This window comes from Ranitomeya imitator, chromosome 4, assembly GCF_032444005.1.
Source record: "Ranitomeya imitator isolate aRanImi1 chromosome 4, aRanImi1.pri, whole genome shotgun sequence".
NCBI classification, from domain to species: domain Eukaryota; kingdom Metazoa; phylum Chordata; class Amphibia; order Anura; family Dendrobatidae; genus Ranitomeya; species Ranitomeya imitator.
Genome location: NC_091285.1, coordinates 37,630,599 through 37,648,248, shown reverse-complemented (window position 1 = coordinate 37,648,248; position 17,650 = coordinate 37,630,599). Strand labels below are relative to the sequence as shown.

Below are 17,650 nucleotides of genomic sequence, written 5' to 3'. Positions count from 1 at the left end.
CTCCTGCCTTGCTGCCAAATCAGCAAAGATAAGTGTCTGGTTTTGTTTCTGTGGCACACATGCTGTGTGCTTAATAATTCTGTGCTATTCATTTGTTTTCTCTTGTCCAGCTTAGATTGTGTCAGTATTTTCTCAGTCTTGTTGGATTCTCAGGAGTTGCAGATATACGTTCCATGTCTTTAGTTAGATGGTGGAATTTTTTGTATTATCTGCTGTGGATATTTTTGGAAGGGTTTTAATACTGACCGCTTAGTATCCTGTCCTATCCTTTCCTATTTAGCTAGAGTGGCCTCTTTTGCTAAATCCTGTTTTCTGCCTGCGTGTGTCTTTCCACTCCTACTCACAGTCAATATTCGTGGGGGGCTGCCTATCTTTTGGAGTTCTGCTCTGAGGCAAGGTAGAATTCCTATTTCCATCTATAGGGGTATTTAGTCCTCCGTCTGTCGAGGTGTCTAGGGTTTGTTAGGCACACCCCACGGCTACTTCTAGTTGCGGTGTTAGTTCAGGATTTGCGGTCAGTACAGTTACCACCTAGTCCAGAGAAAGTTTCATGCGGCTCCAAGGTCACTGGATCATAACAGACCTCATGGTGTTTTTCAGTTTGAGCAGAGAGCTGACTGGAGTGGGATGATCGACTGCCATCCTGGGAGTTCGTTGTGTTCCAGAAACTGACCATAGTACTGGAGAAATGTGTACCTGTTCCCATGACTCCTGTTAGAGAGAAAGGATTATTTTGGGGGGATGACTATGGTTGGATGCAGAGTTGGATTCCCCCCAAGGCATCTGCTGTGACATGAAGGACCACCTGTTAGCCTATCATGGTAAAAGTACGCTCCAGTTGACAAGTCCAGGACCACTCCTCGGCCTCCCAGCTAAATGACCAAATGGACAATCAGCCAGCCTCATCAGTGAATAGGTTACAGCCGCTAAGTCCTAAGCTCAGGCCCCACCACAGGGATCACGGTGGGAACGTGCACGCAATCTTAGAGTTTGGAGCCAAACGTAGATTCTCAGCTAGACACATTAGTTCCTAGTAGAACTGTATAACCAAAGCTAAATACTCACCTCATTAGGGGGATCTTGTGTACAGATAGCCTAACATAACTGTAATCTCAGAGAATTGTTAAGTTTGTGCATCTCTACGCTACACCACTGCAGGGGCCGGGTCTTGTACCCATATAATTACACCTTTGCCCTTGGTTAATTTTCAGTTACTGCATTAGGCGGAACCACGGGTAGGCAAATTATAGTGTATCTGATAGAACGCCCTGGGCCTACTGGTTGTGAAGTGCAATGGTCCTAGTTGACCCAGGCTAGGTATGTGTGAAATTTAACTCTGTTTCTTTCTTGCATTGTCGGGGTAATTCAGGTTACATTGTTAGTAAAAAGTAGATCCTTGACCAATTGTTTGGTTTTGTTCTTAGTCCTCGGCCCGCTGTATTCAGAGCGAGACCACCCTGTTACACGGTCTACAACTTGACATAGTTGGTGAGATACAGCGGTTGCCATGGACAGGAACATGGAGGGAAATGATCCCTTATTGCCAGTGGCCCTGGTTCAGGTGCCGAACCCGACTGCCACAGCCTTGGCTCCAGTAGGGTGCCTTTCGGCTGGGGCGCTATATCAGCATTTGCCAAAATATGACAGCAAAAACATGACATTACAAGACTGGACAAAAGGGTGAGGAGTGCTTATTAAAATGTGCAACTTGGTCCCGGAGTTGTGAGAATTAAATAGCACTGAACGCCCTAGACGGCAACCCCAGTCGGACAGTAATGGTACGGCCCAAGTCCGAAAGGGACTCCTTAGACAAAATACTTGCGCCGCTGGAAGGAATCCACTGGGGCGTGCCAAAGTGACTCAACTGTGAAATTTCTTGGTCTTTACAGTGGTCTACAACTGTCCCCATTGGGGTTCACAATCTAAATTCTGTATCAGTATGTCTTTGGAAGTTTCCATTCTTGGAGACCCCCTAGAAAAAGCCATAACTCAGTTTATAATGCTAAATAATTGACCCAGTGTGTATGACATCAAATTACATATTTTCCCTTGGACAATATTTGTCAAGATTATAAAAAGGAATTTCAGTTCTCTGTCCAATATTAAGAAATTTCTCAAACCCAAGTAAATTGAAGTCAAATTTCGACTCACCGAATGCTGTACAGTACATTGCCGTTCTTAAAGATCCTTAGCAATTTGTTGTCTGTGGTTATTTCGTGAAAATTCGCCCCCTTTTCATTGGCAAAGAACAGATCTGGTTTCCAGATAGAATCCAACATAGAAGGGTCCAAATCCAATGAGTCGTCTGGATATTCACTATAAGCCAAACGAGGGTCATTCCATTGTTGACGTAGGAATATGTTTAGTCTGTAATCCTAAAGGACAATGAAGATCAAATATTATAATATAGGCTAATTTTCTCAATAGATCTCTAATAACGTTTAATTTACTCTTTTCTGAGGCGTTTACAATATTTTTCAGGCAAGAATGTGCAGTAGCTTCTCAGCCTGTAGGAGGACAATCTTCATTGTCTACAGTTTCGAACTCTTTGTAACGTGAGCAGGGACTCCACATTGACTATCCCTGTGTGCCTTCATTAAAGGGAACCTGTCACCCCGTTTTTTCAATATGAGCTAAAAATAGTGTTAAATAGGGCACGACCTGTCTTTATTGTCCCCTGATTCCCCACCTTTGCTGCCAAAATACCTTAGTAAAGTCGCCGTTTTCGCCTGTCAATCACGCTGGTCCGGTCAAATGGGCGTTGTGAAATCACTGTTTCTCCCCCCGCTCCTCGGCGTGTCTGACGTAACTCGATCTGTGAATAGCACAGATCGCACTCTTGTTTTGCGCCTGCGCAGTGCATTCCGCTCTTGCGCATGCGCATTATGCTTTGCCCAACAGTGGGCAAAGCATACAATACATGCGCCAGTTTTTTACTGTAACCTCTGTGCCCCGGAAGTCTCGGTATGCAAATTTGCATATCCAGACTTCCAGGGCACACAGGTTACAGTGAAGAGCTGCGCATTCGCAGTGATGTGCTGTATGCTATGCCCACAGTTGGGCAAAGCATAATGCGCAGGCGCGAGAGCGGAATGCACTACGCAAGCGCGAAACACTACGCCAACGCCGGGAAGAAATTTCTTAGGGGCAAGCAAGAGGTGGGGGAGAAACAGCGATTTCACAATGCCCATTTGACCGGACCAGCGCGATTGACAGGCGAAAACGGCGACTTTACTAAGGTATTTTGGCAGCAAAGGTGGGGAATCAGGGGACAATAAAGACACTATTGTAAAGCACAGCTCAGGCCCTATTTAACGCTATTTTTAGCTCATATTGAAAAAACGGGGTGACAGTTTCCCTTTAATAGTAGATTTTAGAAGATTTACCATTTCTCTAATGGTTAAATTAAGATTCCCAGTAATAATCAGGATACAGTATTTGCAGGTCCATTCACAAGCCTCTCACTCTTTCTACATAGTTTTGGATAATGAAACCCAAGTAAGAATGATATAGAGCAAGAGTGGGCATTTTTTTTAGAAAACGAGTTCAGGATGGTATGTACAATGCTTGGGTGTGACGCTGAGTATAGTATGTACAGTGCTTGGGCGTGACGCTGAGTCAACACTCATGGACAAGCCGTGAGACAGGTTAGTCAGGAGGTCCTAGGTTAGATACCAGGAGGGCTCAGAGTACAGGGGGCAGGGCCGGCTCCAGGTTTTCGAGGGCCCCGGGCGAAAGAGTCTCAGTGGGCCCCCCCTTTAACACATACCCCGATTTATGATGCATAGATACGGCAGAGAAATGTATAGTACAATGCCAGATTTCACTTCTTACATGAGTGACAGCTATTGTAGATTCTGCAGTGTATATATACAGGAGGAAAGGTGCTGTGCAGTGTATATATACAGGAGAGGTGCTGTGCAGTGTGTATATATACAGGAGAGGTGCTGTGCAGTGTATATATACAGGAGTAAAGGTGCTGTGCAGTGTATATATACAGGAGAGGTGCTGTGCAGTGTATATATACAGGAGAGGTGCTTTTCTGTTTTGAGTTTTTCTATGAAACAAAGACTTTTCTACATAAACAACGTTGTTTGGTTTTGCGGCCCCAACAGATCTGTGCTACGAAGTAACAGGCGGCTCGGGCATTAATGAGGGACCTGATGATGAATCCTTTCCACAAACCCTAATGACCCAATTAGTGCCCTGTCATTAGAAGCTCATTAAACGCCTCCCTGTCCCGAGCAGTCATGTACAATATGGGGGGATCCTGTAGCCCACCCCCTGACTGCTCCATACCATACACTGCCCTCTGTCGCTCTCACTATTATCCTGTGCATTTCTCCTTCATCGTTACCCCATGTTACACTTGTCACCCCCCACTACAGAGTAGCAGGGCAGCCAATGTCACCCCCTCCCGGACCCTAATGGCAGCAGGAAATGTCTGCTCCTCTATTGGGTTGGAACCTGATTTAATCAAGGAATAATGTGGATTTGTTGCCGGTGGCTGCAGGGGAAGGGTTAAGTGATGCCATGTCCTTGGTGGGAGCAGTGGCAGCTGCTGGGACCTGGACAGACACAACCAATGTTGCTGTGACTGCACAGTGTGATGTGGAGGAGAGAAGCTGAGACTCTGGAGCAGAAATCACCCACATGCCAGCACTGGGCAGAGTCCCTCCAGTCACCAGCCTGGGGCTACGGGGCCCCAATGTACAGGCCACAGCTCAGTTTTATCCATGGCAGCAGCTCCCCTTCCTCCTGGCATCTGGTTAACCCCATTTATGCGGGTCGGATTGTTATCTTTAAGGTTCAGCAATAACCTTCAAACAGATGGGAAGGGGTTAAGCTTCTTCCTACCCCACTGGTGCAGGTTTGGTGCAGCATGCATGTATTCTGGGTGAGCTGGGCGGCTACAGGCTGCACCCCACCAGCTGCTCCTCCAGACATCACCCACATTTTTAGGCAGCGGAGAAAGACAGCAGCAGACTGAGCCACAACTGCAACCACTGCTGGATACCTTTGCACTCACTCAGGCACTGGGCTCCTCCGGAATCTGCCTGATAAACTTCAGCACTGTCTGCAGCCACCCAGGGGGGAGAGCAGAGAACGTGCTCTCTCCACCCACAATGTCACACTGGCTGCCTTCTGTTAACCCCTATGTGTGCCTGCCTGGCTGCACTGACTGAGTGAGAAGATGCTTGTGTCAGAGCTGGCACATAGGGGTTAAGAGAACGCAGCCAGCAGTGACTTTGTGGGCGGAGAGAGCACGTTATCTCCTGCTCTGCTCTCCCAGCTGTATCTATGACAGCATGAGTGGGCCCCCCCTCTCCCCAGGGCCCCGGCATTTGCCCGCTGTGCCGGGTGCTGACGCCGGCCCTGACACGGGGGCCAGACAAAGGCATGGTCAAGTCACAGTCCTTAATCAAATGCCAGGAGGGTACATTAAGATAAAGGGATAAGAGAAATGGATAGTCAGAGTCCAAGTCTAGGGTCAGGTACCTGAGGTTAGAGAGTGTCAAGAGCAAAAGAGATAATACACACTAATAGTCAAGACTAATCCAAGGTCTGACAACAAAGATCAAGAAATCAGACACAGAGCACTGAGCATACACCCCACTGACCAAAGCTACAACTGACTGATGAACTTTCAGTGACCTGCCTCATATTTTAAATACAGTGTCTGCTCATTTAATATTGTGGTCTTCAATAAATACAATTTTGTTCCAACAAGATGGTGCCACATGTGCCACCCACTGTGTTCTGAGGACCAGGAGGATATCATCTTTGCATGCAGTGTGTGCTGCGTTCCTAGGTTCAGCGCCGATGATATCCTCTTCTTGTGTTTGCTTCCACACTGGTCTTCGGGAATGCAGTGGTGAGCGCATGCGCAGATTGAGAGCATCGCTTGCCGATAGATTCTACTTAAAATGAGCTGTCGTCGGCACCATTTTGTTGGAGCAAAATTTTTAAAATTTTTTTTTAAGACCACAATATTAAATGCGCAGGTGCAATATTTAAAATAGGAGGCAGATGACTGAATATTTCGTGATCTGTCATTTAAGCCCAGAATGATGGCAATGAGGTCAGAACACCAAAAATAGACCTGCCTACCGGCCGCTCCGAAACACGAGAGTCACATTAACTCAAAACTTCAAACAAATTAAACAACAACCACAGGACGGATTTCTTCAACTCAAGTATAATTTTAATCAGTATAACAGCTCCAGCCTGACAATGCCTGTAGTTTACTAGCAAAATCATAATGATGGGTTCACTTTAAATAAAAAAAAGTCAGGGTACAAAGGTATTGGGCAGACATCGCAGTCAAATTGTGCATGGGATGGGGTAGGTGAAAGTGAGTGTAAGCGTAGGACCACATGACTGTTTTCTCCACATCTGAAAATACTGGTCTAATGGTTCTGATCAGACTTTGATCTGAATTTGATCAAAGTGGCATCAGTTTTTCTCGGACATGGAAAGAAAAAAAAAGGTTCTCCAAATTCTCAATTCTGTCAGTCCGTGAAAATCAGATGTTATCCTAGTGCGGTCTGATTTTTTGACAGACCCGTAGACTTGTATTGCCGATTTTGATCCAACACTTGGATCAAAATCGGACATATCTCCCAATTTTTCTGTGGACCATGGAAAAATTCGGACATATGCACAACCCCATAGAATATGACAGGTATGAATGCTAACCGTGAAACTCACGGAAAGCACTCGTACGATAAAATGAGTCTTGTGTGTGAGCCCTTAGACCAGGGGTCCCCAACTCCAGGCCTCGAGGGACGCCAACAGTGCAGGTTTTCAGGATTTCTTTAGTATTGCATCGGTGGTAATGTGATCATCTGCACAGGTGATGATTCCAACCCCTGTGCAATACTAAGGAAATCCTGAAAACCTGCACTGTTGGCGGCCCTCGAGGCCTCGAGTTGGGGACCACTGCCTTAGACAGATAGATCATAAGACAGGCAACAGACAAAAGGACATTCCTTGATTTTTAGAATATTCTCATGCCCCAAATCTAAGACCCCTATGTCAAGAAGTCGTATGAGTCGATTACAAGAAGCCAGTAGAGGAATTGCTTTATAATTTACTCTTCTTGATCGGAGTTCCAATGGTCAGGGAAGAAATGAATAATTGGCGCAGGAAGGCAGCCATGACATTTTACTAAATAATGTGATATTATTTACTGGTAATAAAGAAAAAAAATCACAGGACTAAAATCTAACACGAGTTAACATTTCCATTACCAAAATAAAAATGAAAAATAAAGCATACATTTTTCGATGAATGGGGTCAACGTAAGAACATACAAAGCTGGAATTGCAAGCGACCTTTTCATTCTCCTGGTTCTAGCTAAATGACTTGACTTCTGGGTTCCTGAGAAATGTATTAAGAGCGTATTGTATGTAGCACCTCTCCCATTGATCTTGCTATTTTGACCTTTTCTATAGAAGACACGGAGCTATGACTTTAAAATTTCCTTCCTTCAATCCCGAGAAAAAAGAAACCCTGCATCCGCCTTGATCCGCCTGCTATTGATACTGTGGTGCATTAGGGTAATTTGATTATCAGATTTTCATTCTCATGGATTGAATTCAATACACCGTAAATACAAGTACAATGCAAAAAGGAAAATGGCTAGCTGTAGTCAAGAGGAGGAAGCAAAATCCTTTTACGTGACCGAGTCTTCTCTCCACTCTTCATTTTCTGCGAATTTTCCTCGGTACATATTCCATATAGTTATAAGTCACGCTAAGAAAAGCCTTGGCGGGCTTCAATTCGCTTCACAACCACTGGATGGCCCCCTATAGACACGGTGGTAGGTTGACTAACTCAAAGGTAGACACAGGAACACTTCTTGGGTCAATCGCCTGCTGGTTTGTTAAGCACGACATAAACCATGGCAGGATTTGACAAAATTAAACATGGCCTTTCTTGCCTACCGGCAAAACAAAAGATAAATTATAGCACAATCCCAAATATCTACAGGTTCCAGCATACTTCAGCTCCCTCTGGAGGTGCCACCTGGAGACTTTCCTATCTCCAAACACACAGCAGGAAAAAACATGTAGCTGGACATTTAACTCTAGGACTACTGGTCTCGTGAACCCTGACTAGAACTACTGCAAGTAAGTAGTCAAAATTACTATACCAGTAGTCCTAGTGTTAACTCCCCAACCACACCCTTGAGGTGGAGATATGGTGAGTGTGGTGTCCCGCCCATCTCTTACACCTACTCACAAAAAACCCAAACCCCTATAATGGCTGATTAACCCTCAGCACCTAACATGCTGGAGAGAAACTTTTGGGTTTCACATCACCGAAGATAGCAACCTTCTTGACACAAATCTCCCCTCGAATACCGCGCCAGTGACCTTTTTAAAACACATATAGCATAAACATCTCCTGACAAAATGTCACCAAATCATTTTTTTTATCAAAGCTGACCATTTTGTGTCAATCAACCTGGGATATGTTGAGCAAAAGAGGTAAGGAAGGATGCATTGTATGATCAAGGTGTGCTTATATTTGTGTGGATGTAGCTGATCGTGTTTGCTGAGAACTTCTTGGATGAGTTGTTTCGAAACTAGAACCCCTCAAAATAATTCTCAAGGACATTATATAGATGGGATACCCACTTGTATCTTGTAATACTATATGTCGCCTAAAGCTGCCAGAGCTGAGATCATCGATAATATAATTTTGGGGGGAACCTGTCGAGAGGAGCCACTCGCCATCATGCCTTCCCCTTGCCCATCATGTTAATTTTATAGCTAACCATATCCACAGGATGTGGACACCATTGAATAGAGTGGTGGATAACAGAGTAAGGCTGTGTGCACACGTTTAGGAATTTTCGCATTTTTTCGCTATAAAAACACGATAAAACCGTGACAAAAACGCATACATTAAGCATCCTATTTTTAGAATGCATCCCGCATTTTTTGTGCGCTTGCTGTGTTTTTTTCCGCAGCGTAATCGTATTCTGGAAAAAAACGCAGCATGTCCATTAAAGTGCGGAATCGCGGCGATTCTGCACACATAGGAATGCATTGATCCGCTTAGTTCCAGCATGTGGCTATGCCCACCATGCGGGAAGTAAGCGGATCATGTGCGGTTGGTACCCAGGGTGGAGACTCTCCTCTAGACCCTGGGAACCATATAATTGTTAAAAAAAGAATTAAAATAAAAAATAGTGATATTCTCACCTTCTGGTGATCCGCGCAGCTTTCCCGCTCCTCGCGATGCTCCGGTCCCAATAATGCATTGCGAAAATGACTTGTGATGATGTGAGGTCTTGTGAGACCGCCACGTCATCTGGGGTCATGACCCACCATCCTGCCTGCATCTCTGCTTCTAATACTCAGCACAATGCATTGACATCACTGCATCCCGCCTACTCCACAGAGTCCTCTCACTACACAGACCCGAGCAGCATGCCAGGGGAGCAAGGGTAGGTAAGCAGTGTTCATTTCTATCAGACTGATCGGGGGCTGTGGGGACCATCATACTGAGATGGGGCTATGGGAGTGATCATACTAAGATGGGGCTGTGGGAGTGATCATACTGAGTCAGGGGCTGTGGGGACCATCATACTGAGATAGGGCTATGGGAGTGATCATACTGAGATGGGGCTATGGGAGTGATCATACTGAGATGGGGCTATGGGAGTGATCATACTGAGATGGGGCTATGGGAGTGATCATACTGAGTCAGGGGCTGTGGGGACCATCATACTGAGATGGGGCTATGGGAGTGATCATACTGAGATGGGGCTGTGGGAGTGATCATACTGAGTCAGGGGCTGTGGGGACCATCATACTCAGATGGGGCTGTGGGAGTGATCATACTGAGTCAGGGGCTGTGGGGACCATCATACTGAGATGGGGCTATGGGAGTGATCATACTGAGTCAGGGGCTGTAGGGACCATCATACTGAGATGGGGCTATGGGAGTGATCATACTGAGTCAGGGGCTGTGGGGACCATCATACTGAGATGGGGCTATGGGAGTGATCATACTAAGTCAGGGGCTGTGGGGACCATCATACTGAGATGGGGCTGTTGGAGTGATCATACTGAGTCAGGGGCTGTGGGGACCATCATACTCAGATGGGGCTATGGGAGTGATCATACTGAGTCAGGGGCTGTAGGGACCATCATACTGAGATGGGGCTATGGGAGTGATCATACTGAGTCAGGGGCTGTGGGGACCATCATACTGAGATGGGGCTATGGGAGTGATCATACTGAGTCAGGGGCTGTGGGGACCATCATACTGAGATGGGGCTATGGGAGTGATCATACTGAGTCAAGGGCTGTGGGGACCATCATACTGAGATGGGGCTATGGGAGTAATCATACTGAGTCAGGGGCTGTGGGGACCATCATACTGAGATGGGGCTATGGGAGTGATCATACTAAGTCAGGGGCTGTGGGGACCATCATACTGAGATGGGGCTGTTGGAGTGATCATACTGAGTCAGGGGCTGTGGGGACCATCATACTCAGATGGGGCTATGGGAGTAATCATACTGAGTCAGGGGCTGTAGGGACCATCATACTGAGATGGGGCTATGGGAGTGATCATACTGAGTCAGGGGCTGTGGGGACCATCATACTGAGATGGGGCTATGGGAGTGATCATACTGAGTCAGGGGCTGTGGGGACCATCATACTGAGATGGGGCTATGGGAGTGATCATACTGAGTCAGGGGCTGTGGGGACCATCATACTCAGATGGGGCTATGGGAGTGATCATACTGAGTCAGGGGCTGTGGGGACCATCATACTGAGATGGGGCTATGGGAGTAATCATACTGAGTCAGGGGCTGTGGGGACCATCATACTGAGATGGGGCTATGGGAGTAATCATACTGAGTCAAGGGCTGTGGGGACCATCATACTGAGATGGGGCTATGGGAGTGATCATACTGAGTCAGGGGCTGTGGGGATCATCATACTGAGATGGGGCTATGGGAGTAATCATACTGAGTCAAGGGCTGTGGGGACCATCATACTGAGATGGGGCTATGGGAGTGATCATACTGAGTCAGGGGCTGTGGGGACCATGATACTGAGATGGGGCTATGGGAGTAATCATACTGAGTCAAGGGCTGTGGGGACCATCATACTGAGATGGGGCTATGGGAGTAATCATACTGAGTCAGGGGCTGTGGGGACCATCATACTGAGATGGGGCTATGGGAGTGATCATACTGAGTCAGGGGCTGTGGGGACCATGATACTGAGATGGGGCTATGGGAGTAATCATACTGAGTCAAGGGCTGTGGGGACCATCATACTGAGATGGGGCTATGGGAGTGATCATACTGAGTCAAGGGCTGTGGGGACCATCATACTGAGATGGGGCTATGGGAGTAATCATACTGAGTCAAGGGCTGTGGGGACCATCATACTGAGATGGGGCTATGGGAGTGATCATACTGAGTCAGGGGCTGTGGGGACCATCATACTGAGATGGGGCTATGGGAGTAATCATACTGAGTCAAGGGCTGTGGGGACCATCATACTGAGATGGGGCTATGGGAGTGATCATACTGAGTCAGGGGCTGTGGGGACCATGATACTGAGATGGGGCTATGGGAGTAATCATACTGAGTCAAGGGCTGTGGGGACCATCATACTGAGATGGGGCTGTGGGAGTGATCATACTGAGTCAGGGGCTGTGGGGACCATCATACTCAGATGGGGCTATGGGAGTGATCATACTGAGTCAGGGGCTGTGGGGACCATCATACTGAGATGGGGCTGTGGGAGTGATCATACTGAGTCAGGGGCTGTGGGGACCATCATACTGAGATGGGGCTGTGGGAGTGATCATACTGAGTCAGGGGCTGTGGGGACCATCATACTCAGATGGGGCTATGGGAGTGATCATACTGAGTCAGGGGCTGTGGGGACCATCATACTCAGATGGGGCTGTGGGAGTGATGATACTGGCTCAGGGGATGTGGGGGACATAATATTGAGTGGGGAACTATGGGGGTGATCATACTGAGTCACAGTCTGTGGGAACAATAATAGTGAGATGATAGGGGCTGTGGTGGGAATGATCACTGACTCTGTGGGGCTGTGGGGACATCATACTCAGAAAAAAATGTATAATAATAATAATAATAATAAATGGGGCTGTGGGAGTGATCACACTGACTTAGAGGCTATGGGGGTCAACATACTGAGTGAGGGGCTGTTTGGGGCAATATAATAAGTGGGGAGCTGTTGGGGCTATCATACTGAGTGAAGAGCCATCATGCTGAGTGGGAGTTGCGGGGGCAGCATACTGAGTAAGGGGCCATCATACCGAGTGAGGGGCCATCATACTGAGTAAGGCGCTGTGGAGTCATCATAAAAGTGTGAAGACATCATACTGAATGAGGATTGTGGAGCATCATACTGAAGAGTTGTGTGGGGACTGTCACGTATCAAACTGACTGGTAGGAATTGTATGAATCCAGTTGACTCTATTGGGATCTACTGGCTTTCTGCTATAAGGCCATCAATTTACAGGACAAAATAGGGCAGTAAGTTCTTACTTCCTCTTCTACCACACTCTTCCCGTATTGCCACCAAAATTATTTGTTATTAGCCTTTCCCTCCTTCTCCTACTCTTCGCAATCATCAGATCAGACTTGTCTCTGGCTGTTGGACAACTGTCCGCAGCAGTCCTCCAGCTCTATCTACCATCCCCCAGTGCTGTCTGCATAATAAGTTCTGCCCCTCAGTCATATCCTCATTTTTCTGCCAGGTGAAAGTGGAAGAGATAAAGAAACTAGCTGATATTTTCTTTGCAAGATTTTTCCAAAACTGTTTTAAGACCGTGCTGAAAATCCCGGAAACTGATAAACACCGTGGAAAAGTTTTCTTTTTTTTTTTTTTAATTTATAATTTATATTTATGTTTTCTGTTTCTTTAAATAAGAATAAGTTAAAGCTTCAAAAAATAAGTTTAATGCATGAGTGAAATATTAAAATTACCATTGATATATGACCTTTCAGGTTCCTCCAGCAGATAGTTCTATCAGTGTTTCTGATTTAGCTTTGCTCATGCAAGGATATAATTAAAGGCTAGGATATGCTATTTGTTATGGATGCTGCGGACCTTGAAAATTCCATGCACGTGAAATGAAAAGAGGAGCTGTTTTCCAGTCTACATTTACGTACATCCTACAAAAAATCCATACAAATTCAATGAAAAGGTTAAGGGTAGAGTGGTGTACATTATATAAGTAGTATTTAAGTGCCGCCATTTGCCGATATTCTCTGCGGCATTCCTCACTCGACACCTTGCGTGATCCAGTTTGCTAAACCCTAATGTACTAACATGGAAATTGCTCTGCAGAACTAATGCTTAAAGTTTAAAGTTTTTATAATCACTGTATAGTGGTATTATTTAGTAATTATGAAACACTATTTGGCGGTCTTAGTTATAGTATGATGCCGTTATCCAGGTATTGTTGTCTGTGAAGCGCTGTGGAGTTAATGGCGCCATATAAGTGAGTAAAATAAATAAATAACCCAGTGTTGGTGGTATAATGATATTATTTAGCAACAGTATGGCAGTGTTATTTTATTACTGCCATACTTAAGACGTTAAGACTAATGCCGGCCCAACCCGCTGATATCGATAGGTTCAGCCGGCAGTCTAATGTGTGTGGGGGCGCCGGTCAACTGATCGTTGGGGAACACGTCGATTGGGCATGTCCAATTTTGGACCGACAATCACATTGCCCTCCTGGAGTTAAGCCGCCAGTCGACATGTTAGTTGGCGGCTTTCTCACCGAAAAACACTGTAGAAAGAGTCAGCTGAGATGGCTGTTGGCTGAACCATAATCCGAAACATAATTTGGCCGACAGTCATTAGTCACTGTTTTTATGGTGGTAATAATCACTGTATGATGGTATTATTTAGTCACTTTATAGCAGCACTATTTATTAACACCATAGGACTCTTATTTACCGTATAACAGTTTTCCACAGTTGCAGAATGGTGATGCTATGCACTGATGATTCGGTAGTGCTATCCACTACAGTACAGAGGTTTTATTCACTCATGGTATGACGGTATTATTTAGTGACAGTGTGCTGCATTTTCTAATCCCTGTACCGTCATAATATTTAAGTACTATATGATAGTATTATTTGATCACTTTATAGCAGTACTATTTAGTAACCACCATACACCATAATTTAGTCACTATATGGCAGTTTTATAGTTACAGAATGCTCATGATATGGTAGTGATATCCACTATAGTACAGTGGTTTTATTCACTCATGGTATGACGATATTAGTAAGTGACAGTGTGCTGCATTTTTTAATCCCTGTACCGCCATAATATTTAATTAGTGTATGATGGTATTTTTTAGTCACTTTATAGCAGTATTATTTAGTAACACCATGGTGCTCTTATTTAGTCACTACATCGCAGTTTGACAGTTACAGAATGGTCATGATATGGTAGTGATATCCACTATAGTACAGAGGTTTTATTCACTCATGGTATGACGGTATTATTTAGTGACAGTGTACTGCATTTTTTAATCCCTGTACCGTCATAATATTTAAGTACTATATGATAGTATTATTTGATCACTTTATAGCAGTACTATTTAGTAACACCATACACCATAATTTAGTCACTATATGGCACTTTTATAGTTACAGAATGCTAATGATATGGTAGTGATATCCACTATAGTACAGAGGTTTTATTCACTCATGGTATCACGGTATTATTTAGTGACAGTGTGCTGTATTTTTTAAGCACTGTACCACCCTAATATTTAATTACTGTATTGTGCTATTAGGCATGGGCATGACCATTTTAGATATCCTGTTTGTGAACAGACAAATGGAATAAGTGATCCGCTGCATCAGTCATGCATCCGGAAGCAGAGGGGGCCCCCAGTGATAAATGTGGGGTTTGTTTGGGTAACATTTTTAGCATGGATTTTTTTGCTCTCTAAAAACAGACACCAAACTAACCCAACATTTATCAAAGGGAGCCCCCCGGCAACGGATCACTTATTCCTAACCCAGAACAGACAAATGGAAAGTCGAAACGGACATATGAACAGCGCCTAATCCTGTATGTTACTGTATGACGGTATTATTAGTCGCTGGGTGGTGTTTGCACCAAACATCATTTCAACAGGTCCGAAATGAGCGAATCATGGAAATAATATGTGGCTGTAAAGGGGACAAACAGTATTTAAACTCATTTTCAGAGCCAATGATGAAGCAGTGATGAACGTATCACATAACTACTAATGGGGCTAGTGCACATACTGGTGGGGATACTGTAGGCTTGCCGTCCATGAAATGATCACTGTCGTTCCAACAAAGTTTTGGAGTTAAAATTACCAATGTAGACAATCTGCTTTCATTAAAAAAAGAAACAAAGCAAAACTTTGTTTTAGAGTGAAAAATTAGTTTAAAATTATGGCCACTAGGCGTCACCTTCTAGGGGTTCACTGCCTGTTGCAAAGCTAATCTGTTAATAGTTACAGACAAGCAGGGCAGAATACTGTAAGTGGGCAGTGTCCTTACAGGCTGGTGCTGCTCCCGACTCTTACACAGATACAGGTCCTAGTACTGTACACAGCCTCAGCACATCACACGGTAGGAAAGCAACTGGACTTTTATCTTGTCTATAACCTTGTTCATCCGTTATTCACTTGTTGAATTGCCAGCTCGTTTTTAGTAGCAAATTAGCTGTACAATGCCACAGTCTTCTGTTTCCCTCCTCACTTGCTCCCATAATTGTAAAGCAGATCAGCAAGACTTTCTCAAATCCACAGTAGCCCAGCTTTTCCACCACTCTGCATTCTGGTTATCATGTCAACCATAAAGCACTTATCTGTTGCTGCTGCAGACCAGATGGAAAGCTGGGTTACAGCGGTGCTCATTGTGACCACTTTCTACTGCTGCTGCATACCAGCCAGAAAGCTCTGTTACAGATGTTCTCACTCTGATCACTTATCTGTTGCTACTGCAGACCAGCTGGAAAGCTGGGTCACAGCAGTGCTCATTGTGAGCACTTTTCTGCTGCCGCATATCAGCCGGAAAGCTTGGTTACAGCTGGGCTCACTCTGATTACTTATCTACTGCTGCTGCAGACCAGACGGAAAGCTGGGTTACAGAAGTGCTCCATCTGAGCACTTATCTTGTGCTGCTTCATACCAGTGGGAAAGCTGGGCTACAGCTGGGCTCACTCTGAGCACTTATCTGTTGCTGCTACAGACCAGCAGGAAAGCTGGGTTACAGCTGTGCTCACTCTGAAAAATCCACAGTAACCCAGCTTTTCCACTAGTTTGCATTCTGGTTATCATCTCAGCCATAAATCACTTATCTGTTGCTGCTGCAGACCAACAGGAAAGCTGGGTACCAGCATAAGTCACCATAACCCAGCTTTCCCACTGATTTGCATAATATTAATGGACTTATGCAGGTTTAACTTTTATTTGGCCAGAGGGCTGCAGCCTGTTAGCAAAGACTGGGGCAGTGGCGGTGAGGCCTGAGTGGACCTGGGGAGGGTAGGTAATGCTTTGCTTGTTATTTTCTACCTCTGCAGTCCTATGGCCAATGAAAAGTTAAACCTGGACAATCCCTTTAATATAAAGGAAGTCAGGAGAGCGAGAGCATACTGCCGGCAGCTCAGGGGACAGTATGCTGCCATTATGTGATGCCCGACTAGTCTTGATATTACCGCCAGTTGAGATGTTACTGATCCCGCAATGTCCGGTCCGTGTCCCAGTATCATTATTTTGTCTGTCCGCCTTTATTTTTAGCTGGTAAGGACATCAGTGGACAAGCAGCCGAGGCATATCATGGTTTAATCTCTCTTGTTCGCCATCTCTCCGGCAGCAGATGATTTATGGGACGGCTGCAGACTTTAATATTTAAATAATCTTTTTCTAAAAATACAATTTCTTCCCAAATCCCTCACCGGCGCAAAACGACAGAAACTGACCAAAGTCGTTTATCTGAGTTGCCGTGATGAGACTTAATGGGCCTGCATAGTGCTGTCTGCCCGCAAGGTCTCCTTTGATTAAAGGACAAAAGATGAACCATGTGAAGGGCTATATGTCATTATACCATGTGTCAGGCAGAAAAGAAGAAAAAAGACAATGGCGGGGAATCATCCGCACACAGCTAGGCATTGTTCAGGACGTTACACAAAAAGTCAGCTCTCAATGCCCTTTGCTGTAGTAAAGCACAAGGTAATTTTTGGAAAAGGCTGCACAATGATGCACAAACAGATGGAAAATTACTGTTAAAAATTGCATTTTTATATATGTTGTCAAGTCCGTTACATTAAATCTCACAGGTCTTTAAATTTTAGCTCCAAGAAACTTATTGTTACACTCCTGTCCTAGGTCCGGGCACTGCTTCCCTCACCCTGGTCCACTCAACTCTGTTGTGCTCCAGGTCGGGATTTGCAAATGACCTGGCGTGCTCCCATGTGATCATCTGCTGGGGCCTATATAAGGCCTACCAAGACACACACCTGTATCTTGGTATTAAGACTTTTGTGTTCCTAAGTCCTGTCAGCCTGTGGCTTGCAGTACCTCTGCTACCTGTCTGCAGTCTTCTGGATGTCTCTGGTCTGACTGCGGCTTT

General features: G+C 45.2%; 1 protein-coding gene across 2 annotated transcripts in view; it reads right to left on the bottom strand.

Moving 5' to 3' along the window:
* The window catches only part of GLRA1 (glycine receptor alpha 1), a 172,482-nt gene that overhangs the window by 25,010 nt on the left and 129,822 nt on the right, over positions 1-17,650 (bottom strand). For both annotated transcript variants that reach the window (XM_069763534.1, XM_069763533.1), the window contains exon 4: positions 2,152-2,375. In XM_069763534.1, the coding sequence (XP_069619635.1) occupies positions 2,152-2,375 (224 nt within the window). The remainder of the gene's footprint in view (positions 1-2,151; positions 2,376-17,650) is intronic.